The sequence below is a fragment of the Oncorhynchus keta genome, chromosome 4, assembly GCF_023373465.1.
Source record: "Oncorhynchus keta strain PuntledgeMale-10-30-2019 chromosome 4, Oket_V2, whole genome shotgun sequence".
Classification (NCBI taxonomy): domain Eukaryota; kingdom Metazoa; phylum Chordata; class Actinopteri; order Salmoniformes; family Salmonidae; genus Oncorhynchus; species Oncorhynchus keta.
The window spans coordinates 63,467,936-63,492,576 of NC_068424.1; the positions used below are offsets into that span (position 1 = coordinate 63,467,936).

At 46.0% G+C, this 24,641-nt stretch overlaps 1 protein-coding gene across 8 annotated transcripts in view; it reads right to left on the reverse strand.

Annotated features, from left to right (window-relative positions):
• The window catches only part of diaph2 (diaphanous-related formin 2), a 749,871-nt gene that overhangs the window by 507,767 nt on the left and 217,463 nt on the right, over window positions 1–24,641 (reverse strand). For 5 of the 8 annotated variants that reach the window (XM_052512438.1, XM_052512437.1, XM_052512441.1 and 2 more), the window contains 6 exons: window positions 16,429–16,503; window positions 16,246–16,315; window positions 15,257–15,393; window positions 13,510–13,618; window positions 2,574–2,684; window positions 1,253–1,365 (listed from right to left, as the gene is read on the reverse strand). In XM_052512438.1, the coding sequence (XP_052368398.1) occupies window positions 1,253–1,365; window positions 2,574–2,684; window positions 13,510–13,618; window positions 15,257–15,393; window positions 16,246–16,315; window positions 16,429–16,503 (615 nt within the window). Of the gene's footprint in view, window positions 1–1,252; window positions 1,366–2,573; window positions 2,685–13,509; window positions 13,619–15,256; window positions 15,394–16,113; window positions 16,130–16,157; window positions 16,174–16,201; window positions 16,218–16,245; window positions 16,316–16,428; window positions 16,504–24,641 lie in introns of those variants that run through there. The other 3 variants (XM_052512453.1, XM_052512450.1, XM_052512445.1) reach the window with 3 other exon arrangements.

The following is a 24,641-nucleotide window of genomic DNA, read 5'->3' on the forward strand; positions in this document are numbered from 1 at the left end:
CTCATCTATCTCTCTCTCTTCGTTTTACTTCTACTCATGTTGCGGAGCTGGGTAGCATGAATAAACATGAGCAGCAGTAGAGGTGAGATGTGGACCAGTCAGTGGTAGGGTCAATCAATCACTATTTCACAGCATCATTCATATTCATTAGTGGCCTGGAGTCACATCCTCAGCACACAGACCTGGGCTGGACAGAGAGGAGACGTGTCTCTCAGTGTTAGTATTCATGAGGCAAGGAAAACAAGCTACAATCTACTTGTGTGTGTGTGTGTGTGCGTGTATGCGTGCAAGTTTGTGCATGTCAGCGACGAGAGCTAGCACAGATTAACACCACATTGTCCATGGAAACAAACATAAGGCCCTCTCATTTGTGAACCTGCTCAAGGACATCATTAATCCAGGTGTGGTGTTTGTTTTTTCCCTTCCCTCACAGCGTCAACAGTAACTGTCACTCAGCACAGCAATCAGTGGCATATTTTCGAGCACTATGAGAATTGGGGAGACAAAGGTTGGCAGTGAGAACATCTGTATAACAGTGTCTGGCTCTGCACTGTCTGCCTACCATGTCAGCATTTCACACATCCAAATGCCCTTAGAGAAGCTGCTTGAATTATTTAGGCACCAAGCCAAGAATGCTTTAAAACAAGTCTTGAACTCGAGACCCAATTAGGGCTCACTTTATTAACCACTCAAAAAGTTTCCAGTTGAGCGGACATAGAGGGACGACTTGGAGACTGCAACTTGTAATTTCTAGTTAAAAGGGAGCGGGAGAAAGGTAAAGTATTTTAATCACAGGCGTGATTAAGGAGACAAAACAATAAGGTCACAGAAAATGGACATCTTTGTGCCAGTCAAAACAACTGCACTAAAAATCTTACCTGCCTTAACAGACTTAAAATAGATGGCCATAACATAACCAGACTGTGTTCTGAAGACAAAACAACTGGTAATGATTGACAGTTGCCTCCCATGTCTTGCATCTGCCAGTTGAGAGCTGATGGAAACGGCTGAGAGATGAGGAATGGTGGTGAGAGAGGGAGCAGAACCGAGGCAAGCAAAAGAGAAGAAGAGCCTGTTTACCTGGTAAGCGATAGGGCTGGAAGATTGCACTATAGTTCCTCAAATCCTTCTCTAATGAACCTGACCCTGCCGGCTTTAGACCTGTAAGCCTGGCGAGGCCCACACAATACATTCATTTCCAGCAGCCCCTTTTCCATGGCCGGAACAGCGGCACGGGCAGACAAAAGGATATTCCATCTCGGCGCGGATGTCATCGAGGCGATGGGAGAGCTCAATGGAGTCCTCCTCCTTGTTCTCATTGAACACCTTCAGTTGGATGTCCAGCTCCTCTGTCTCTTTCAGCTCCTGTAATTCAGAGAGACATGAATAGACTGTGGTAGACAGCAGAGGACTGGATGTACTGGATGTATGGATTAATTATATACACTGTAATCAGTACGTACATAAAACAAAGCTAGCCTGATTGTCCTAGCCTATACTGGTTCCATTAATGGAGACAAGTGTATGCTGGTTTCCAAGTCACAGCTGTATGGGAACTAGGACACGCATCCACCTCCTTCCCTGCCGGCCTGGTATACCTGAATCACCCAGCGCTCCACACCTGCTCCCTCAACGAAGAGCTATAATGGTGCACTTTACAACTTTCCTATGAATCATTGGCGTTAAGAGTTTACGGACGACACCAGGCCAAATGGAACCCAATTTCTGCAGCTATCAATCACCTCGCTGCTCTTCGGGCATGCCATCCGTCTTGCTTCGGAGAGGGAGTTAGCATGCAATGCAACAGAAAGGAGAGGTCTCAAAGACTCTCGGCCAATAGCAACCTCTCAGTACTTTATCATAGAACTGGTTCATTTTAGCTTTCCTCTTGGTTACCTGACTGTATTGGCTCCACAACACAACATAAATAGTGGGCCCCGCCTCTGATTAAATGCTGGCATTAAAGCTTCAAATTAGGCATTTGTAAATAATTGTAAAGGAAACACCATCATATCGGGGGGCAGATATGAAGATAATTAAACTAATGACAGCGATAATCAAGCGGAGCAGTCAAGATGACTTATTAACACGTGGCAAATTCCCCTTTGCAAATGAGGTCATGAGGGATGAGTGGATGCCGAGTGCAAGGATCTGTCTGCTGATTGATAATGATGCCACGGCGAGCTGTGATCAGTGAGGTGGTGCCGGCGGTGAGGTGAGCTAGAACAATCCAATATAATAATGGAAGCAATGTGGAGGCGAGACAGAAGGAAGAAGCTTTGTCTCTCGCAGACAAACAGGGAGAGGCAGGGAGGGCTAGGGACTAAAACGAACTGTTTAATGGGTGTTGGAGCGGGAGTCAATCATTCATTGTCCCAACTGGAAAATGTGTAGTGGACTGTTTCAGAGAGTTTAGGGGCCAAATCTGCCTCAACTCAGATGTACAAGTCTCACTTGCTAAATTAGGTTTTATGCATGTAAAATAACACACAAATGATACCTAGACTGCCAATTTAATGTATCTCTATGCCCCTGAAGGTGTGTGACGGAGAGCCCCTTGCATTGTAACTCACCGGTAGGATCTTCTTGAGGCCACAGCGGAGGAACTCGTTGCGCAGATGTATCCTGAAGTCCAGATCGTCCGGAGAGGTGACCAGAGCGTTGATCAGCTGCATGCAGGCCACCTGTTGCCATGTACACACATGTTAGAGAGAACATATTTTTGTAATTCATTCTATTTAACATGAATCAACATGAAATTAAATGGTGATATAGTGATTTATCATGCATGGCCTTTCTGTATGGTATCAATCTATGTTATGATGTAGCAGGCACCGTTGAGTTAAAAGACCTTGGGGAGCATATGTGTGAAACATTTCATGTGTATACAGTGCATTCGGAAAGTATTCAGACCCCTTTTTCCACATTTCGTTATGTTACAGCCTTATTCTAAAATTGTCCGTAGAGATCCTTGATGAAAAATCCTCAGCAATCTATACACAATACCCCACAATGACGAAGTGAAAACAAGTTCAGACATTTTTGCAAAAGTATATCTTTTTTAAATACCTTATTTATATAAGTATTCCGACCATTTCCTATGAGATTCGAAAATTGAGCTACGGTGCATCCTGTTTCCATTGACCCTCCTTGAGATGTTTCGACAACTTGATTGGAGTCCACTTGCGGTAAATTCAATTGATTGGACATGATCTGGAAAGGTACACATCCCTCTATATGAGGTCCCACAGTTGACAGGGCATGTCGGAGAAAAAACCATGCCATGAGGTCGAAAGAATTGTCCTTAGAGATCAGAGACAGGATTGTGTTGAGGCACAGATCTGGGGAAGGGTACCAAACATTTCTGCAGCATTGAAGGTCCCCAAGAACACAGTGGCCTACATCATTCTTAAATGGAAGAAGTCTTGAACCACTAAGACTCGTCCTAGAGTTGGCTGCCCGGACAAACGGAGCAATCGGCGAGAAGTGCCATGGTCAGGGAGGTGACCAAGTACCTGGTGGTCACTCAGAGAGCTCTAGAGTTCCTCTGTGGAGATGGGAGAACCTTCCAGAAGGACAACCAACTCTGTTGCTCTCCACCAATCACGCCTTTATGGTAGAGTGACCAGACTGAAGCCACTCCACAGTAAAAACCCCATGACAGCCCACTTGGAGTCTGCCAAAAGGCACCTAAAGACTCCCAGACCATGAGAAACAAGATTCTCTGGTGAAACCAGATAGAACTATTTGGCCTGAATGCCAAGTGTCACGTCTGGAGGAAACCTGGCACCATCCCTACAGTGAGACATGGTGGTGGCAGCATCATGCTGTGGGGATGTTTTTCAGTGGCAGGATCACCTTCCAACAGGACAATGACCCTATGCACAGAGCCAAGACAACGCAGGAGTGGCTTCGGGACAAGTCTATGAACGTCCTTGAGTGGCCCAGCCAGAGCCCGGACTCGAACATCTCTGGGGAGACCTGAAAATGTATGTGCAGCAACGCTCCCCATCCTGGTCATGGCTCATGGCCCATTATCTCAGAAACCCTAGACCCAATTTGCATACCGCCCAAACAGATCCACAGATTATGCAATCTCTATTGCACTTCACACCACCCTTTCCCACATGGACAAAAGGAACACCTGTGTGAGAATTCTATTCATTGACTACAGCTCAGCGTTCAACAACATAGTGCCCTCAAAGCCAATCAATAAGCTAAGGACCCTGGACTAAACACCTCCCTCTGCAACTGGATCCTGGTAAGGGTAGCTAACAACACATCCGCCATGCTGATCCTCAACACAGGAGCCCCAGATGCTCATGTGCTCAGGTGCTCAGTCCACTCCCGAACTGCCTGTTCACTCATGACTGCACAGACAGGCATGACTCCAACACCATCATTAAGTTTGCCGATGACAGAACAGTGGTAAGCCTGATCACCGACAAGGACGGGACAGCCTATTGGGAGGAGGTCAGAGACCTGGCCGTGTGGTGCCAGAATAACAACCTTTCCTTCAACGTGATCAAGACAAATGAGATGATTGTGGACTACAGGAAAAAGAGGACCGAGCACGCGCCCATCCTCATCGACGGGGCTGCAGTGGAGCAGGATGAGAGCTTCAAGTTCCTTCGTGTCGACATCACCAACACACAAACATGGTCCAAGCACACCAAAACAGTTGTGAAGAGGACACAACAAAAACTATTCCCCCTCAAGAGACTGAAAAAATTTGGCATGGGTCCTCAGATCCTCAAAAGGTTCTACAGCTGCACCATCGAGAGCATCCTGACTGGTTGCATCACTGCCTGGTATGGCAACTGCTCGGCCTCCGACCGCAAGGCACTACAGAGGGTACTAGGAATGGTCCAGTACGTCACTGGGGCCAAGCTTCCTGCCATCCAGGACCGCTATACCAGGCGGTGTCAGAAGAAGAACCTAAAAATTGTCAAAGTCTCCAGCGACCCTAGTCATAGACTGTTCTCTCTGTTACCGAATGGCAAGCAGTACCGGAGTGCAAAGTCGAGGTCCAAGAGGCTTCTAATAAATAATAATATAATAATAACTACCTTCATGTACATATTTCCTCAACTAACAGCTGCCCTCGCACATTTACTCTGTACCGGTACCTCCCTGTATATAGTCTCGCTATTGTTACTTTACTGATGTTCTTTCATTACATGTTACTCATATGTATTATTCGTATCCATATTTTTTTAACTGCATTGTTGGTTAAAGGCTCGTAAGTAAGCATTTCAGTAAAAGTTCAGCGCATGTGACTACATTTTTTTTATTTGATGCTGCTTTGCTGGTGACACTGTTGTGATTTATTTAGAATTCAAGGCTTAACCAGCATGGCTACCACAGCATTCTGCAGCGATATGCCATCCCACCTGGTTTGCGTTTAGTGGGACTAACATTTGTTTTCAACAGGACAATGACCCAACACACCTCCAGGCTGTGTAAGGGCTATTTGACCAAGAAGGAGAGTGATGGAGTGCTGCATTAGATGTTCTGGCCTCCACAATCACCCAACCAATTGAGATGGTTTGGACCGTAGAGTGAAGGAAATGCAGCCAACAAGTGCACAGTATATGTGGGAAGTCTTTCAAGACTGTTGGAAAAGCATTCCAGGTGAAGCCGGTTGAAAGAATGCCAAGAGTGTGCAAAGCTGTCAAAGACAAATGGTGGCTATTTTGAAGAATCTCAAACATAAAATATATTTTGATTTTTTTAACACTTTTTTTTAACCACATGTGTTATTTCATAGTTTTGATGTCTTCAATATTATTCCAAAATGTAGAAAATAGTAAAAATAAAGAAAAACCCTTTAATAAGTAGGTGTGTCCATATATAAATCAGCAAATAAAGAAAGGCCCTCTCACTGACAACTGCGTTTATTTTCAGCAAACTTAACATGTGTAAATATTTGTATGAACACAAGATTCAACAACAGACATAAACTGAACAAGTTCCACAGACATGTGACTAACAGAAATTGATTAATGTGTCCCTGAACAGAGGGGGGGGGGGTCAAAATTAACCGTCAGTATCTGGTGTGGCCACCAGCTGCATTAAGCACTGCAGTGCATCTGCTCCTCATGGACTGCACCAGATTTTCCAGTTCTTGCTGTGAGATGTTACCCCACTCATCCACCAAGACACCTGCAAGTTCCCGGAAATTTCTGTGGGGAATGGCCCTAGCCCTCGCCCACCGATCCAACAGGTCCCAGATGGGATTGAGATCCGGGCTCTTCGCTTGCCATGGCAGAATACAGACATTCCTGTCTTGCAGGAAATCACTCACAGAATGAGCAGTATGGCTGGTGGCATTGTCTTGCTAGACATCTTCACAGTAGTCTGCCACTGTGAGGATGATCAGCTGTCCGTCCTGTCTCCCTGTAGCGTTATCTTAGTCTTCTCACAGTACAGATATTGCAAGCCTCTGAGCCTGCAGGAAGGTTAACACATGAGGGAGGAGGATGTCTTCCCTGTAACGCACAGATTGCCTGCAATGACAACAAGCTCAGTCCGATGATACTGTGACACACCACCCCAGACCATGACGGACTCTCCTCCTCCAAATCGATCCCGCTCCAGAGTACAGGCCTCGGTGTCACGCTCATTCCTTTGACGATAAACGAGAATCCGACCATCACCCCCGGTGAGACAAAACCGTGACTCTTTTTGCCAGTCCTGTCTGGTCCAGCGACGGTGGGTTTGTGCCCATAAGCGACGTTGTTGCCGGTGATGTAAGGCAGGTCCTCACCAGACAAAAGGCCTACAAGCCCTCAGTCCAGCCTCTCTCAGCCTATTGCGGACAGTCTGAGCACTGATGGAGGGATTGTGCATTCCTGGTGTAACTCGGGCAGTTGTTGTTGCCCTCCTGTACCTGTACCGCAGGTGTGATGTTCGGATGTACCGATCCTGTGCAGGTGTTACATGAGGTCTGCCACTGCAAGGATGATCAGCTGTCTGTCCTGTCTCCCTGTAGCGCTGTCTTAGGCGTCTCACAGTACAGACATTGCAATGTATTGCCCAGGCCACATCTGCAGTCCTCATGCCTCCTTGCAGCATGCCTAAGGCACGTTCACACAGGTGAGCAGGGACCCTGGGCATATCTCTTTTGATGTTTTCGGAGTCAGTAGAAAGGCCTCTTTAGTGTCCTAAATAGCCTACCGTCTGTAAGCTGTTAGTGTCTTAACGACCATTCCACAGCTGCAATTTCATTAATTATTTATGGTTCATAGAACAATCATGGGAAACAGTGTTTAAACCCTTTACAATGAAGATCTGTGAAGTTATTTGGATTTTTATGAATTATCTTGGAAAGACAGGGTCCTGAAAAAGATGTCTCTTTTTTTGCTGAGTTTACATATATATTATTTTTATTAGCAAAAATGTTTTTAAAAACGTTTTCTTTCTGTCATTATGGGGTATTATGTGTCGATTGATGAAGAAAAAAACTATGTAATCCATTTTAAAATAACCTAACAACTTGTGGAAAAAGGGGTCTGAATACTTTCCGAAGGCAATGTATATTCCTCTCCTAGAGAGGAGAGGAAAGACAGGAAAGAGGAGTGGATAAGAGGGGAGAGATAGTTTGGTGTAGAGGCAGAAAAAAGTAGAAGGTAAGAGGAAGTGGAAAAGAGAAGAGGTCTGGGGAATCTACTGGCCAGATGTGCATGTGTAATTAATTTATTGGATTAGGGAAGAGTAGAGGGATGGAAGGGCAGGAGAATGAAGGGAAAGGGAAAATGCTGATGGGCCTTAATGGGATGTAAGGTGGCTCCGGGGAGCTGCACCAGGAGAAGACGGAGTGTTCCTCTGACAGGCGGATCGATCGGGAACTGAAGGAGCTCTGTGATTGACTTGAAAAGTACCCTATAGAAAACCTCTTATCGGCATGTTTGTATTGGCCCACATCTTTTTTTAACGGGTCGTAGTGAATGCTGTCGCTTGGCTGTTATTCACACCGATTCCTCCTGTTGGTGTTTTTCCTGGCGAGAGGTTTACAGCCAAACACATGCACACCCGTGCGCACACACACAGGGGCGCACACACACACACACACACACACACAATCATCACGCTAGCCCAATTCATGCCCTCAGAGAACATAACTAGCGGGAATTCGCCTGGCAATGGGGAATAATAGCCATCTGGAATGAACAGCATTGGTTTGTTTATCAATGTGTTTTTTCCCCTTTCTATAGCCCGGGGACAGTGGAATCTAACAGGTTTGTATTAATCCAGTGGAGTGAGGGAATATGGTATTATGGTTTATGGGGACATGTCAGTGCTAATGGAGACTCTTTACATATACACCAGGCCTGCCGCACACCGGGAAAACAGCAAGCTTAAGGAGAATTCTAAAGGTTGTTCTGTGCTGCACCAGCCCTACTGGTGGGGTGGAAGGGGATGGGATAGTTGCTTTGAGAACATGCCAATGGTGTCAGGCAGCAGCAACATAGCAGACATCAAACCACTCCAATAGGACCTCCAGAGCCTTGGACCAAGAGCTGGGCATCCAAGCCTGAAGTCTACCCACCAGGGATGCTACGCTAGAATCTTTCTGAAACTCCACTAACTTAACTCCCATCTCTTTACTCCCATCTTTAGTCTTTCAAAACTATTTTGAGAGTTATGAGTGACTGAGGGAGCTTCATGGGCTTAATGTTGTGGTTTTCTTCTCTTCGTCTACGTGTAGATTTGTCCTCCTATCGTATGAAGCAGACAGACCTCGACCATGTTTGTTGTGTGGAATTGGATTGAGGAGGGTTATTGTGGTGCTTGTTTTTGGGGTTGGCGACGGTGCAAGAAGGGAGCTCGGGCGTCATGTGAGCCGTGCTTGCCGTAGGAGGTTTTTTGTCAGTGTAATTAAAAGTGGGACTGCTGGGACGGTTTAAAGTCGGGATGCAGGCTGGCTTTCACTCTGCAGTGGAGGGAGCAAAGCCCGAACTGCGGCAAAACCCATTTTAATCACATTAACAAAGTCAGGCTCCACAGCACCATCACAAGTTTTTTTTTAAGTATTCTAATTTCTTTGAACCTTCTACATCAGCAAGGTAGTTTAATTTATTTCACAATTAGCGGCGGCTCTTTTCATTAGCGGACATTTTATGGAGGAAAACAAGCAGCACAATCCAGGGATTTCTACCTCCCCTCCTTCCTCCATCCCTCTTTCCCCCATCCATTCCTCCTTCCTCCATCCCTCTTTCCCCCATCCATTCCTCCTTCCTCCATCCCTCTTTCCCCCATCCATTCCTCCTTCCTCCATCCATTCCTCCTTCCTCCATCCCTCCATCCCCCATCCATTCCTCCTTCCTCCATCCATTCCTCCTTCCTCCATCCATCCCTCCTTCCTCCATCCCTCCTTCCTCCATTCCTCCTTCCTCCATCCATCCCTCCTTCCTCCATCCCTCTTTTCCCCATCCCTCCTTCCCCATCCCTCTTTCCCCCATCCATTCCTCCTTCCTCCATCCCTCTTTCCCCCATCCATTCCTCCTTCCTCCATCCCTCTTTCCCCATCCATTCCTCCTTCCTCCATCCATCCATTCCTCCTTCCTCCTCCATCCCCTCCTCCATCCCTCCATCCCCCATCCATTCCTCCTTCCTCCATCCATTCCTCCTTCCTCCATCCATCCCTCCTTCCTCCATCCCTCTTTCCCCCATCCATTCCTCCTTCCTCCATCCATCCCTCCTTCCTCCATCCCTCTTTCCCCCATCCATTCCTCCTTCCTCCATCCCTCTTTCCCCCATCCATTCCTCCTTCCTCCATCCCTCTTTCCCCCATCCATTCCTCCTTCCTCCATCCATCCCTCCTTCCTCCATCCCTCTTTCCCCCATCCATTCCTCCTTCCTCCATCCCTCTTTCCCCCATCCATTCCTCCTTCCTCCATCCCTCTTTCCCCCATCCATTCCTCCTTCCCCCATCCATTCCTCCTTCCCCCATCCATTCCTCCTTCCTCCATCCATCCCTCCTTCCTCCATCCATCCCTCCTTCCTCCATCCCTCTTTCCCCCATCCATTCCTCCTTCCTCCATCCCTCTTTCCCCCATCCATTCCTCCTTCCTCCATCCCTCTTTCCCCCATCCATTCCTCCTTCCTCCATCCCTCTTTCCCCCATCCATTCCTCCTTCCTCCATCCCTCTTTCCCCCATCCATTCCTCCTTCCTCCATCCATCCCTCTTTCCCCCATCCATTCCTCCTTCCTCCATCCATTCCTCCTTCCCCCATCCATTCCTCCTTCCTCCATCCATTCCTCCTTCCTCCATCCCTCCCTACCCATCCATTCCTCCTTCCCCCATCCATTCCTCCTTCCCCCATCCATTCCTCCTTCCTCCATCCATTCCTCCTTCCCCCATCCATCCCTCCTTCCCCCATCCATCCCTCCTTCCCCCATCCCTCCCTACCCATCCATATCCTCCTTCCCCCATCCATTCCTCCTTCCCCCATCCATTCCTCCTTCCCCCATCCATTCCTCCTTCCTCCATCCCTCCCTACCCATACATCCCTCCATCCCCCATCCATTCCTCCTTCCCCCATCCATTCCTCCTTCCCCCATCCATTCCTCCTTCCCCCATCCATTCCTCCTTCCTCCATCCCTCCCTACCCATCCATTCCTCCTTCCCCATCCATTCCTCCTTCCCCATCCATTCCTCCTTCCCCCATCCATTCCTCCTTCCCCCATCCATCCCTCCTTCCCCCATCATCCCTCCTTTCCCCATCCATTCCTCCTTCCCCCCTTCCATTCCTCCTTCCCCCATCCCTCCCTACCCATCCATCCCTCCTTCCCCCATCCATTCCTCCTTCCTCCATCCCTCCCTACCCATCCATTCCTCCTTCCCCCACCCATTCCTCCTCCCCCCATCCATTCCTCCTCCCCCCATCCATTCCTCCTTCCCCCATCCATTCCTCCTTCCTCCATCCCTCCCTACCCATCCATTCCTCCTTCCCCCATCCATTCCTCCTTCCCCTATCCATCCCTCCTTCCCCCATCCATTCCTCCTTCCCCCATCCATTCCTCCTTCCTCCATCCCTCCCTCCCCATCCATTCCTCCATCCCCCATCCATTCCTCCTTCCCCCATCCATTCCTCCTTCCCCCATCCATTCCTCCTTCCCCCATCCCTCCCTACCCATCCATTCCTCCTTCCCCCATCCATCCATCCCTCCTTCCCCATCCATCCCTCCTTCCCCCATCCATCCCTCCTTCCCCCATCCATTCCTCCTTCCTCCATCCCTCCCTACCCATCCATCCCTCCTTCCCCCATCCATTCCTCCTTCCCCCATCCATTCCTCCTTCCTCCATCCCTCCCTCCCCATCCATTCCTCCTTCCCCCATCCATTCCTCCTTCCCCCATCCCTCCCTACCCATCCATCCCTCCTTCCCCCATCCATTCCTCCTTCCCCCATCCATTCCTCCTTCCCCCATCCATTCCTCCTTCCCACATCCATTCCTCCTTCCCCCATCCATTCCTCCTTCCCCCATCCATTCCTCCTTCCCACATCCATTCCTCCATCCCTCCCTACCCATCCATTCCTCCTTCCCCCATCCATTCCTCCTTCCCCCATCCATTCCTCCTTCCCCCATCCATTCCTCCTTCCTCCATCCCTCCCTACCCATCCATTCCTCCTTCCCCCATCCATTCCTCCTTCCCCCATCCATTCCTCCTTCCCCCATCCCTCCCTACCCATCCATCCCTCCTTCCCCCATCCATTCCTCCTTCCCCCATCCATTCCTCCTTCCCCCATCCATTCCTCCTTCCCACATCCATTCCTCCTTCCCCCATCCATTCCTCCTTCCCCCATCCATTCCTCCTTCCCACATCCATTCCTCCATCCCTCCCTACCCATCCATCCCTCCTTCCCCCATCCATTCCTCCTTCCCCCATCCATTCCTCCTTCGCCCATCCATTCCTCCTTCCCCCATCCATTCCTCCTTCCCCCATCCATTCCTCCTTCCTCCATCCCTCCCTACCCATCCATTCCTCCTTCCCCCATCCATTCCTCCTTCCCCCATCCATCCCTCCTTCCCCCATCCATCCCTCCTTCCCCCATCCATTCCTCCTTCCCCCATCCCTCCCTACCCATCCATCCCTCCTTCCCCCATCCTTTCCTCCTTCCCCCATCCATTCCTCCTTCCCCCATCCATTCCTCCTTCCCCCATCCCTCCCTACCCATCCATTCCTCCTTCCCCCATCCATTCCTCCTTCCCCCATCCATTCCTCCTTCCCCCATCCATCCCTCCTTCCCCCATCCATCGCTCCTTCCCCCATCCATTCCTCCTTCTCGCATCCATTCCTCCTTCCCGCATCCATTCCTCCTTCCTCCATCCCTCCCTAACCACCCATCCCTACTTCCTCCATCCATCCCTACTTCCTCCATCCATCTCCTCCTTCCCCCATCCATCTCCTCCTTCCCCCATTCATCTCCTCCTTCCCTAACCCTCCCTCATCCCTCATCTCCCGTTCCTCCCTTATCTCCTTCCCATAGTCCCCCCATCTACAAACAATTTTACAAATTATGAAATTTAAAAAAAGACTGCTTGCAAAAAAGTGCCAGAGAAAGAAACAGTGAAGGGAAAATAACAGAAGTAAAGACAGGTATGTTGCTGCATGGTTGCCCTTTTCCTCTGGGTCCTCAGAGACCCGCTCAACAACACTGAGAAAAAGCTGAAAAATATTTGTTACGAGGATGGGAAAAAACATTTCTGGAAGTCAACATCTCTCTTCTGGTCTTGTGTTATATTTCAGAGTTCTCAAAAGACTTCTCAAAAGAGTCCTCAAAAGAGAGTAGAACAGTTCTGGTAGAGCTCCTCTAGTGAAGCAGGTGGTGTTGATTAGGCCAGGAGAAAGAACCCTTGGTCGACTCCCATCAAACAGCTTAGGTGCCAGAGGTTGACAAGCAGACACAAAGCAAGGAGGGCAAGGGAGATGAAATGTGTGTACTCGTCGACAGGGGCTGAGGTACAGTAGACCCCTGAGTGACAGAACTGTCAATTTCAACCTGTCCCTCCGCGTCAAACACCGGCTCCAAGCCAAGAGGCCATTTGTGAGAATGACACTGACTAGAGCAGAGTTCTCTCCATTGCACACGACATGGCAGACTCGAATGATTTGACTTTGTTTTGTGTGATGTGCATAAATGTGAGCTTAAAAATATGTTTCTTTCCACAACTTGTCTCAGAGGCCTACAGGTTGAGGTCATAGATAAAACTTGGAAGGGTTGATAAAGAGAATATTGATGTATGACTCAAATCCAAGCAGACTAGCATTGAAATAACACAGTCATCTCACCATGGGCTACTCCGTAAGGGGCAGGTTAAAAGAGTGTTGTGGATGGAAGTGGATATTTATGGAGGTTCTTATGGAAAGACGTGTACATGAGAAAGGTATACATGACTCAATGTCACACGTAAATCACACACTGTTGTCAATGGGATTTGCACAAAATGCGAGTTTGTGACTGTGTGTGTGTCTGTCCAAAAGAGGTTGTAAAATGCTGACCTGGAGCTGTTGGGCCTCGTGATTTTCCAGTCCCTCCACTATCGGAGCAAATCTCTCCTTGTTATTCCTCTCCGCTGCAATCGTCATGGCAGCCAGGATCTTATCCAGGCTGAGAGAAAACAAAAAGACTGAAAAGTCAACAAACGCCTTTATCGCCCTACCACCAGGACATTTACTCACACCTCCACCTCACATATCATCTCATCTGTCCCCTTGTCTTGGTCAGGGACGTTCTATGGGGACCCAAGACAAATGGCCTGGCCTGAGTCTTTGTTTGCAACCCTGTGCATTATAGGTATCCAATTGATCTGCTTTAGTGTTCATTGCTCTGGTAATGTTCAGAGAAAGCCTTTATAGCTGATGTTATCTATTGTAAAAGCTATTCATAATAAAAATGCCGTTTGTGATGCCAAGGCAGGGGCAATTTATTGCAGGGAGAAGGCTACAGGACTACTTTATAAAAACACATATTGTTGTGAAAGCAAATTAGACCGTTTACAATGGCTCACAGCAACTTTGCTGAATAGTGATTTGGGAAATTTCAAACGAAGGCCTCACACTGCTATGCGCCTGCACAAAGGGGCTGCAACACAAGTAGGTGAAGACAGTTTAAATAGCCACTTTAGTAAACAGCAAACAAAAGTTTTTGGACGTCGAGCCCCTTCTTTATCTGGATGAGCTTTATCACGCCATCAGTCGTCGGGGCCTCTCTCATCGGGGTTGGAAATGGTTTGCTGTCAAGCTTTTATCTTCTATACACAGGAGAAGCACATCCGAAAGAAAGAAAGAGGGAGGGAGGGAGGGAGGGAGGGAGAGCTCTTGTTTTATATTTCTTTTTCAGCACATTCTTTTTTCTGTTTCTCTACACTTTGCCATCCAGGGCGGTGAAGTGTTCATGGGTCCTCAGGGAGGGAGGATGGCTCACGACCGAGCCATGCCTGTGATCTTCCCCCCTCGCTCCAAAATAGTCTGGCAGAGGAGCAAAGAGAGGGAAGATGCGGAGGAAACTACCGACCCAGCACCACCCAACCCTTGACTTTTTTTTCCGGAAAGTGAGGCCTCAGCTCTATTTCCTGTCAATCAGCTATGCATGCTTAAACAGGGCTGTTTAAGCATGCACATGTGTGTGTGTGTGTCTGTGTTTTTCTTTAAGTATATTGGAAATTGAGTATGGCGGCAGCTTAGTTAGTACTAGAAGATTAATTTCAGGCGAGTAATTTTACATTCCTAGATTAAACATAGCAGGGGCCAAAACCACGGTCACACAGAGACATCCGGCAGGGGCTGATATATAAGAAACAGTTTTACCTAGATTCTCGTATTTGTCCATTTGTTTATTTTCCTCCGCTGCATGCCGAGCTACTTTGAAGTACCGTTGTTATTTTAGTCCAGCTCAATACAAAAGAGCTCCCCTGGATTCAATGTATAATCTGTCAGCCAAACTGTGTGTTCATGGCCAACAACACTGAGCACTGAATTACATTACACAGCCCAAACTGCTAAATCAGAACATGTTAACGGACGGACATCTCAAAGCCCTCGCTGCAAATGTAACATGAGTGCACAGAATGTATTGTGTTAGGGCCAGTGACAGGTTGTCTACAAATCTACTTCCTTAATGTGATTATAGAAATGAGGTTTGCTAGGGGGGAGAAGTGGGGATGAAGACCATGGCTGGCACTGAGAGAAGTGTGAAATTGAGGATATTATAATGGTAGATTAGTGTTGAATGTTGCGGTGAACTTACATGTTTTCCTCTCCAATGATGCAGATAGCTGAGAGGATCTTGACGATCTCTGTCATCATACTGGTCTGTTTTGGGTCAATGGCCCTGGCCAGGAGATGCAAGCTTCGCTCATCTCCCAGAATCCTTTGCAGTCCATACTGCAAGGGAAAATGGAGATTATGATGAATTGAGCCAATTCAGGCCAGGACTGTGGGGACAAATACTTATAGTCCTTCCCTAACTTTAAATATATCTTGGACTCAAGTATACTTGAACACATATTGGGATTTTGTTCAAGGGTAGCAATATCAATAGCTCATCCATCCTCACTTTCCAAAGATGAGACAGTGCTGCTTCCCAAAAAAGAATCATGAAATACTTGATGACAATGGGTTGAATATGGCAAATTAGCTCGGCTTTACTTGTCCATAATAGCTATCGTCACAGTCCATTCATTTTAGATAGGAAAAACGGCCAAACTGGTTTCACCATACAGGATTTTGAGAAGAATACCCACTCGGTACAAAGTAATACCACTTTTCATTCATTTTCTACCACTCTTTCAATGTGAATAGTTTTGCCATTGAAATTTAGTCATTGAAACTATATAAATTTCATTCTCTGGTTTGTAGCACGTCAGGGTGAATACAGAACCACTTCTACACTGTACTGTCCTTCTTTTCCCTCCTCAAATTAAATTGAGTCGATATAACAGGCGGAATAAAGGATTACAATGATTGTTCAAGTGGTTGAGGGCCTACGTTGGGTGCCAATTGAATCCTGATTTATGGCTTTCTGAAAACTTTGAAGAATCGAGAAAAACTGCTGAACATTAAACTTTTAAATGAAGGCCTTGGAACAACCCAACCCGTACAAACCTTATTGTTCATGAAGGCCTTGGAACAACCCAACCCGTACAAACCTTATTGTTCATGAAGGCCTTGGAACAACCCAACCCGTACAAACCTTATTGTTCATGAAGGCCTTGGAACAACCCAACCCGTACAAACCTTATTGTTCATGAAGGCCTTGAGACACTGGATCAGCTTGTGCTGGTTCCTTTTGTCTATACTTTCTGGCCTGAAAAAGACAGGTGAAAGGACAGGAATGAGAATACGGCAGGGAAGAATACATTTAGACAGTATTGAGGGCGTATTGAGAGACGAGAAGTCGTTGTATTGTGAGATGCTTACTGTTTCTTGTCCAGCAACTTATCCAATGCATCCAAGAGGAGGCCTAGTCCTTCATGACCAAAGTTGTTCACCCAGCTAGGAAACAGAAGAAAAATCAGTCAGAAAAGTCAGACAACATACATGGTCCTGTGCCAGACCAACAGATGTCGAATCACACATCAAAATAACACAAAAGTCATTGGTGGTATTGGTTTCATTGTCTCTGAGGGACAAAAATCCTCTCCACAATATGATTGATTATGGAGAAAATCATTGTCTCTATTTTTCCTGGTTATTTCTTTGGAGAATCTATTCATGAGACATCGAAAATCAACACGGCCCTCTTTTTTGTAACACTAAATGCTAGAATGTGTATCACATTAATTTACAGGCAAAGGAAGAATCTTCCATCCTATGTCCTGCTCCTGTGTTCTAGCAGTGTTCTTCTCGGCCCCACACAGCCTGCTGTAGCAACGCCAAAAGGCAAAGGAATAATCTTCCATCCTATGTCCTGCTCCTGTGTTCTAGCAGTGTTCTTCTCGGCCCCACACAGCCTGCTGTAGCAACGCCAAAAGGCAAAGGAAGAATCTTCCATCCTATGTCCTGCTCCTGTGTTCTAGCAGTGTTCTTCTCGGCCCCACACAGCCTGCTGTAGCAACGCCAAAAGGCAAAGGAAGAATCTTCCATCCTATGTCCTGCTCCTGTGTTCTAGCAGTGTTCTTCTCGGCCCCACACAGCCTGCTGTAGCAACGCCAAAAGATTAAGCAATGCAAGAAAGATAACACTGTAATCGATAATGGATCGCAGGAGATAATTGGCTATAAACCACAAACGTATCTAGAGACAGCAAATGATCCAGTGCAGATGAGACTGTTTGTCAGTGATGGGGGCAGGGGCCGACCCCCCGATCACAGCCTGATTATGACATTAGCATCACTTCTTCTCGCCGCCAGACTGTCAATAAAACAAAACGCATTGAGCATTTTTTAGCGCTAAAGGGTCATAATTCAATGATTTATTCCGCCTTTTTGATAATGATTCAAAGCAATGATAGCATGCATATTAATGTCATTTGTATTGAGTTGGAGAAGACCCTCGATTAGGGCCGATGCGTACTGCCCAAGGCGGCTCTGCCAAGGTGAAGTGAGGTAGCTATTTGCAACAGAATAAATGGAGAATTATTAAGACTACCAAAGCCCTCCGAAACCATTCCTCAAAATGCATTACCAGGCCAAGCCCAACCCAATTTGCACATTATTACCACTATGATGTACAGTATAATGATCTGCTTTGTTAATAAAACCAAACAGCATAATGTTCAAAATGTATAACTGTCTGTTTACCGAAGAGGTTGCGTCAGGCAGCTCATTGCATGCAAACACAGTTAGCTAAGCCCCAATAACAAAAATGAGATCTTGGGGAATCAATCTAGCCCGACTCAATGTAGAGCACAATCACACTGCTGTTTATGACAGCCGACATCAATACAGAGAGTAGGAACAAATGAGTGATGTGAGACAACAAAACGGGGAAAGAGGCGACATGGTTGACGGAGCACAATTCGGCAAATCCACAATCATTTTGTTTATGCTCACCGATTCGCCACTGTAGAGCTTATGTGAGAGCTAGGGGAAATGAAGCCAATATTTGTGGAGAGATATTCTGATTATTACACGGTGCGCTGTGTAACCTGAGATCCAAGGCACAAATACCAGGCGGTTGTGTACAATGTCTTGGAGTGCAAAACAGGGGGGGGGTCGCAAAAGCTACCATGACACCCAAATTATATCCATTGGGTGAACAAGTTTGTAGCTCAGGCGGATTAAAGGTCACCCAGCCAGGCCTGATATGCTGGACAGTGATATGACACAATCCATGTGGTTGAAATAACCTGTGTCTCAACACGACCTCTTCTTCAACAAGATGGAAAGTAAACAAAGCAAAACAGCGCTTTTCCACAGACAACACTGATAGATGAAAGCTGAAGTTGAAGACGCATCCCGTCCCTAGCATGTTATGACAAGCTTTTATTGTTCTGAGGCGGCTATCTTTTCACTGCTGGGAAATCAAGCGGCTTTCGTTTGGAGGTGCCTGAAGTGGATAGATAGTGAAGTTAGGTCTGTCTGTCTGTATGTCTCTCTGTCGATGTTGCCAATCCGTCTGTCGGTCCATCGGTCTGTCAAAGATGCAACAGCACAGTAGCCAAATAGGATGCTCTTCCCTTTCAGCTTCCTCCTCCCTCAATTTGTGGCATGCATCAGGATCTCATTAACTTGGGGTAGAACTTGTTCATGAGCAATTGATGGATATAATCTTGCAGTTAAGTGCCATCAAATCGTGTTACTTTCCACAATCATGTACATTCCGCAGGCTAATGATAAAGGCATGGTTTGCCTTAGGGACGGACCAATTTTATGTGTACTGTTTCTGCTGGTTTGATTATGTTGTATTTACATTAAGTGCCACAAAAAATATATATATATATGATGTCACAGTCCCAAATGGAAACGTATACATCTGACCTTTGCAGTCACCATGTAGCTCACGAAATGAAACCATTAGCTGCCTTTGTGGGTCACTATCAAGTATACCATATAGGTTGTTGAATGTGTTTGGCGAGTCGTGTTAATCATATTCCTACAAGCAGATTTGGCATGGGAAATGTCACTGCTGCTGGAGAGAATGCTTTGCTTGTGTTCACCAGCCACAGCAACAGACCGAACGGAATTGTTCTGTGGAATCTGACACGCATTCAGTCTGTCTGACCAACCAGCTGGCCTGTCCTGTGATGCCTTTTATGCACATTGATTTCAGCCAGTGGCCCAACATTGTTCATTCTTGTTGTGTTATTTCGTTGGGACAGGCGTCGGGGAGTATTATGTTATTGAGAGCTCTGTGTGAGAGAGCAATATCTTTCATATTGGATTACGGGCTAAGCCATACCGCTGTCCCACTCTGCCACTCCTGACCTATTCAGCACTGCTGTATTCCACTTGAGAACTTGTGCTCTTAGCAACAAATTGCTCTCGACATTATAACCTGAACCTGAGCACCGGCAGGCTGCCAGCCTTGTGATTCTGCATTCTGAAGGCCATAAGCATTTCCTCCCAATCAATGCAATGACTTACTGAAGGAACCAGAATAGCATGCCCAATGAGAATGATGTCAAACACCCACACATATATAACATTGGAATATCATCCAAAACAATTGCATTGTATTTTAATTACACACAAGGTTCTACTCTGCATAGTTATATATTGTATAAATACTATGAAGCAAATCAGTCATAGTGGTAACAAGAAAAGAGTGTATACCAATGACTGCAGTTAGCACGCAACATCTTCATTTTGCTCTTTGGTCAGACAGAAGGTATTTAGTTCACATTCTCAGGAATGATGAAATTAGCATTTATCCTTTCAGATGCTGTTATAGCTTATATAAAGCAGACGTCAGTATCCTCAAACAATTGGTTCTCAGAAAGGTTATGACCTTTGCAATAGCAAGAAAAGAGTGACGAGTAGCTTATTAATGAGTAAAAATACAGACATCTTTGTGAATAGGACTTAATGAATGGCCTAGCCTTTCCACTTTCTGACCTCGACTTCCTGTATGTCTCCTCTGTCCTCTGGGCATCAGGCATATTACACAATACAAACCAGGAAGGAGAAAGGTCAAAATATGAAATACCTAGAAGCATTTGACTCACATAGAAAGTTGTGATCTCAATAGGCAATGATGGAAATAATGAAGAGGGAAGGGTAACACAGAGATGGCATTGTGTGTTAGAGATCAGGGTGCCATTTGAGAAGCACCACCACTCTTTTCACGTGGTTGTTTCTTCTATATGAGTGGATTGAAGTGCTCAGATGTCACGACACACACACACACACACACACACACACACACACACACACACACACACACACACACACACACACACACACACACACACACACACACACCTCTCTAATGAAGTTGTATACTTGTACTCCCCTGCCTCTTCTGTTCTCTCCAGCAGATCAGTTTTGATGACGGGACATAAATGGGATCTCTTGCATTCTCCGCCAGGTGTCTGGCCCACCTTCTTCCATTCAGATAGGGACGTAGAAGAGAGGACAATAGAAGTAATAATTGTTGCTTTGAACACAGTGACAATGGGAGCGCCCGTACCCTGTAGAAACCACTGTCAAAACCCTCTAGAAACCACTTTCGAAAAACCCTGTAGAAACCAATGTAGAAACCCTGTAGAAATGCATGGCTAATTTCAGCACAGGGGAGAGTGGACAGCACCAGGCGACGGTGGAGTGGCTATGTGACTGACCACACAGGCACATTAACCTTCCTAGCGAGAGAGGCGAGAGAGAGAGATGCAAGAAACGAGAGAAAGGCAAGAGAGAGAAAGAGGCGAGAAAGAGAATGTGGCAACAAATCACATCACATTTTATTGGTCGCTTACACATTTTACAGATGTTATTACAGGTGCAGTGAAATGCTGCACCTGTGATAACATCTAGCTCCAACAGTGAAGTAATACCTAACAATACAAAACAATACACATAAATCCCCAAAATTAAAAGAAAGGAATTAAGAAATATCAGAACAAGCAATGCCAGATACATTACATGACCAAACGTATGTGGACACCTGCTCGTTGAAAATCTCATTTCAAAATCATGGCTACTAATATGGAGTTGTCCCCCCCCCGCCCCCTTTGCTGCTATAACGGCATCCACTCTTCTGGGAAGGCTTTCCACTAGATGTTGGAACATTTCTGCTGGAACTTGATTCCATTCAGCCACAAGAGCATTAGTGAGGTCGGGCCTGGCTTGCAGTCGGCGTTCCAATTAATTCCAAAAGTGTTTGATGGGGTCGAGGTCAGGGCTCTGTGCTGGCCAAGTCAAGTTCTTCCACCCCGATCTCGACGAACCATTCTGATGGAACCTCGCTTTGTGCATGGGGCATTGTAACGCTGAAACAGGAAAGGGCCTTCCCCAAACTGTGGCCACAAAGTTGGAAGCATAGAATCGTCTAGAATGTCATATGCTGTAGCATTAAGATTTCCCTTAACTGGAACTAAGGGGCCTGTACCATGAAAAACAGCATCAGACCATTATTCCTCCTCCACAAAACTTTACAGGTGGCACTATGTATTAGGGCATGTAGCGTTCTCCTGGCATCCGCCAAACCCAGATGGTACTCCAGAGTCCGATGGTGGCGAGGTTTACACCACTCCAGCCGACGCCATTGGCATTGCGCATGGTGATCTTAGGCTTGTGTGCGGCTGCTCGGCTATGGAAACTAATTTCATGAAGCTCCCGACGAACAGTTATTGTGCTGACATTGCTTCCAGAGGCAGTTTGGAACTCGGGAGTGAGTGTTGCAACCGAGGACAGACTATTTTACGCGCTACGCGCTTCAGGACTCTGCGTTCCCGTTCTGTGAGCTTGTCTGACCTACCACTTCGTGGCTGAGCTATTGTTGCTCATAGATGTTTCCACTTCACAATAACAGCACTTACAGTCGACCAGGGCAGCTATTTGACGAAATGACTAGTCAGTCAGGCCTTTCTCCCGTGAATGTCTGTCTATGGAGATTGCATGGCAATGTGCACGATTTTAGACACCTGTCAGCCATGGGTGTGGCTGAAATAGCAGAATTCACTGCTTTGAAGGGGTGTCCACATACTTCGTATATATAGTGTATGTAAATGTTGTAAAATAGAAAAGGTGTGTACAGCAGTAGTTATATAGGATGAGCCATGAATAGAATACAATATAAACATATGAAGTGGGTAAAACAGTATGTAAACATTATTAAAGTGACCAATGTTCAATAACCATGTACATAGGGCAGCAGTCTCTAAGGTGCAGGGTAGAATACAGGGTGGTAGCCGGCTAGTAACAGTGACTAAGTTCAGGGCAGGGTACTGGGTGGAGTCTGGCTAGTGATGACTGTTTATCAGTCTGATGGCCTGGAGATAGAAGCTGTTTTTCAGTCTCTTGGTCCCAGCTTTGATTCACCTGTACTGTCTCCGCTTTCTACATGGTACAGGCCGTGGCTCGGGTGGCTGTAAATGTCCTGGACGGCAGGCCGTGTGCCCCCGTTGATGCGTTGGACCCCTCCAGCACCGAGGCTAGACGACATTTATCAAAATGTCATAATTGATCGTGCCCGTTAATTGAAATAGGGGTTGTATGGAGTTATACCTCTGTGGAGGAATGCCACGGTTTGATATGGTAAGCAGTATAGGACCTGCACATCCACAGATGCCTCACCCCCTAGTGAGACGCTCTCTTTTCATCTTGACAGCTAGGAAAGAAATCAGTCAGTGCCACCTCCCTCATTCTAATACTAGAATATCTGTGCAAAGAGATGAGTTAATTAATCATTCAAGTCATAGGCCTGAATTAAATAGTTGTATTCTTGCTTTATGTATTTCATCTTTTTTCCTCTTTGTGGATTCCACCACAGCAGTAGTTCTTGAGGAACTGCGAACAGTTAACTCACATATTGTCTCTCTCTATCTAGCTGGTGTTCCACTGCCCCTAACAGCAGACCACTGTGAACTGTCATTTTACAGAGGAACAATTAGGTCGCCTGATTTTCAGGAAACACATGTGTGGGCAACATGACAACATCCATAGAAATATATTGAAACTTACTGTAAATAGAAACTCTGAATAACAATTTAATGTGGCATATCCAACCACCACTTCCTGTTAAAGAAAATATTGACACTGACACCTGGATTGTGTTCTTACTAAAATAACTGCAAATTGTAACCTATCCATAATATACAATTGGGTGTTGACAAAAAAAGGAAAAGGAAGTTGTTGAAATTGCAAAAGCTGTGGATGTAGAGCAATAGACTGTCAAGTATCCCCCTGTTTAGTTTAGTTCATTAGGATCCCCATTAGCTACTGGACATGCAGCAGCTATTTTGCCTTCAGAAAGTATTCACACTGATTTTTCACACATTTTGTTATGTCACAGCCTGAATTTAAAATGTATACATTTTTTATTTATTGTTACTGGCCTACACACAATACCCAATGTCAAATTGGAATGATGCTTTTAGACATTTTTACAAATTAATTAAAAATGAAAAACTGAAATGTCTTGAGTCATTACGTATTCAACCCGTTTTGTTACGGCAAACCTAAATAAGTTCAGGAGTAAAAAGGCTCTTAAGTGACATAATAAGTTGCATGGACTCACTCTGTGTGCAATAATAGTGTTTAACATGATTTTTGAATGACTACCTCATCTCTGTACCACAAACCTACAATTATCTCTAAGGTCCCTCCATTTAGCAATGAATTTCAAACACAGATTCAACCACAAAGACAAGGAAGGTTTTCCAATGCCTCGCAAAGAAGGGAAGCTATTGGTAGACAGGATATTTTTTTTTAAAGCAGACATTGAATATCACTTTGAACATGGTGAAGTTATTCATTACACTTTGGATAATGTATCAATATACCCAGTCACTACAAAGATACAGGTGTTCTTACTAACTCATTTGCAGAAGAGGAAGGAAACTGCTCAGGGATACCACCATGAGGCCAATGATGACTTTAAAACAGTTACAGAGTTTAATGGTTGTGATATTGCAAACAGGACGCGCATTTTGAAATATTTGTATTCTGTACAGGCTTCCTTCTTTTCACTCTGTCATTTAGGTTAGTATTGAGGAGTGACTACAATGTCGTTCATCCATCCTAAGGCACAAAGGTAAAACTGCAAAAAATGTGGCAAAGAAATCAACTTTATGTCCTGAATACAAAGCGTTATATTTGGTGCAAATACAAGACATCACTGAGTACCACTCTTCATATTTTCAAGCATGATGGTGGCTGCATCATGTTGTGGGATTGCTAGTCATCGGCATGGACTAGGGAGTTTTTAGGATAAAAAGTAACGTAATAGAGCTAAGCACAGGAAAAAATCCTAGAGGAAAATGTGGTTCAGTCTGCATTTCAACAGACACTGGGAGGCAAATTTACCTTTCAGCAGGACAATAACCTAAAACGCAAGGCCAAATATACACTGGAGTTGCTTACCAAGATGACATTGAATGTTCCTGAGTAGCTTACAGTGGTTCCTCCGCTAAAAGTTGAGTCATACTGCAGCACACCTTGTGGGCTGCTGCACAATTCTACGGCACGTTCTTTAAGTGTCAGCCATTGTTGCCATTAACTTCTTTGATATAGGGGGCGCTCTTTTAATTT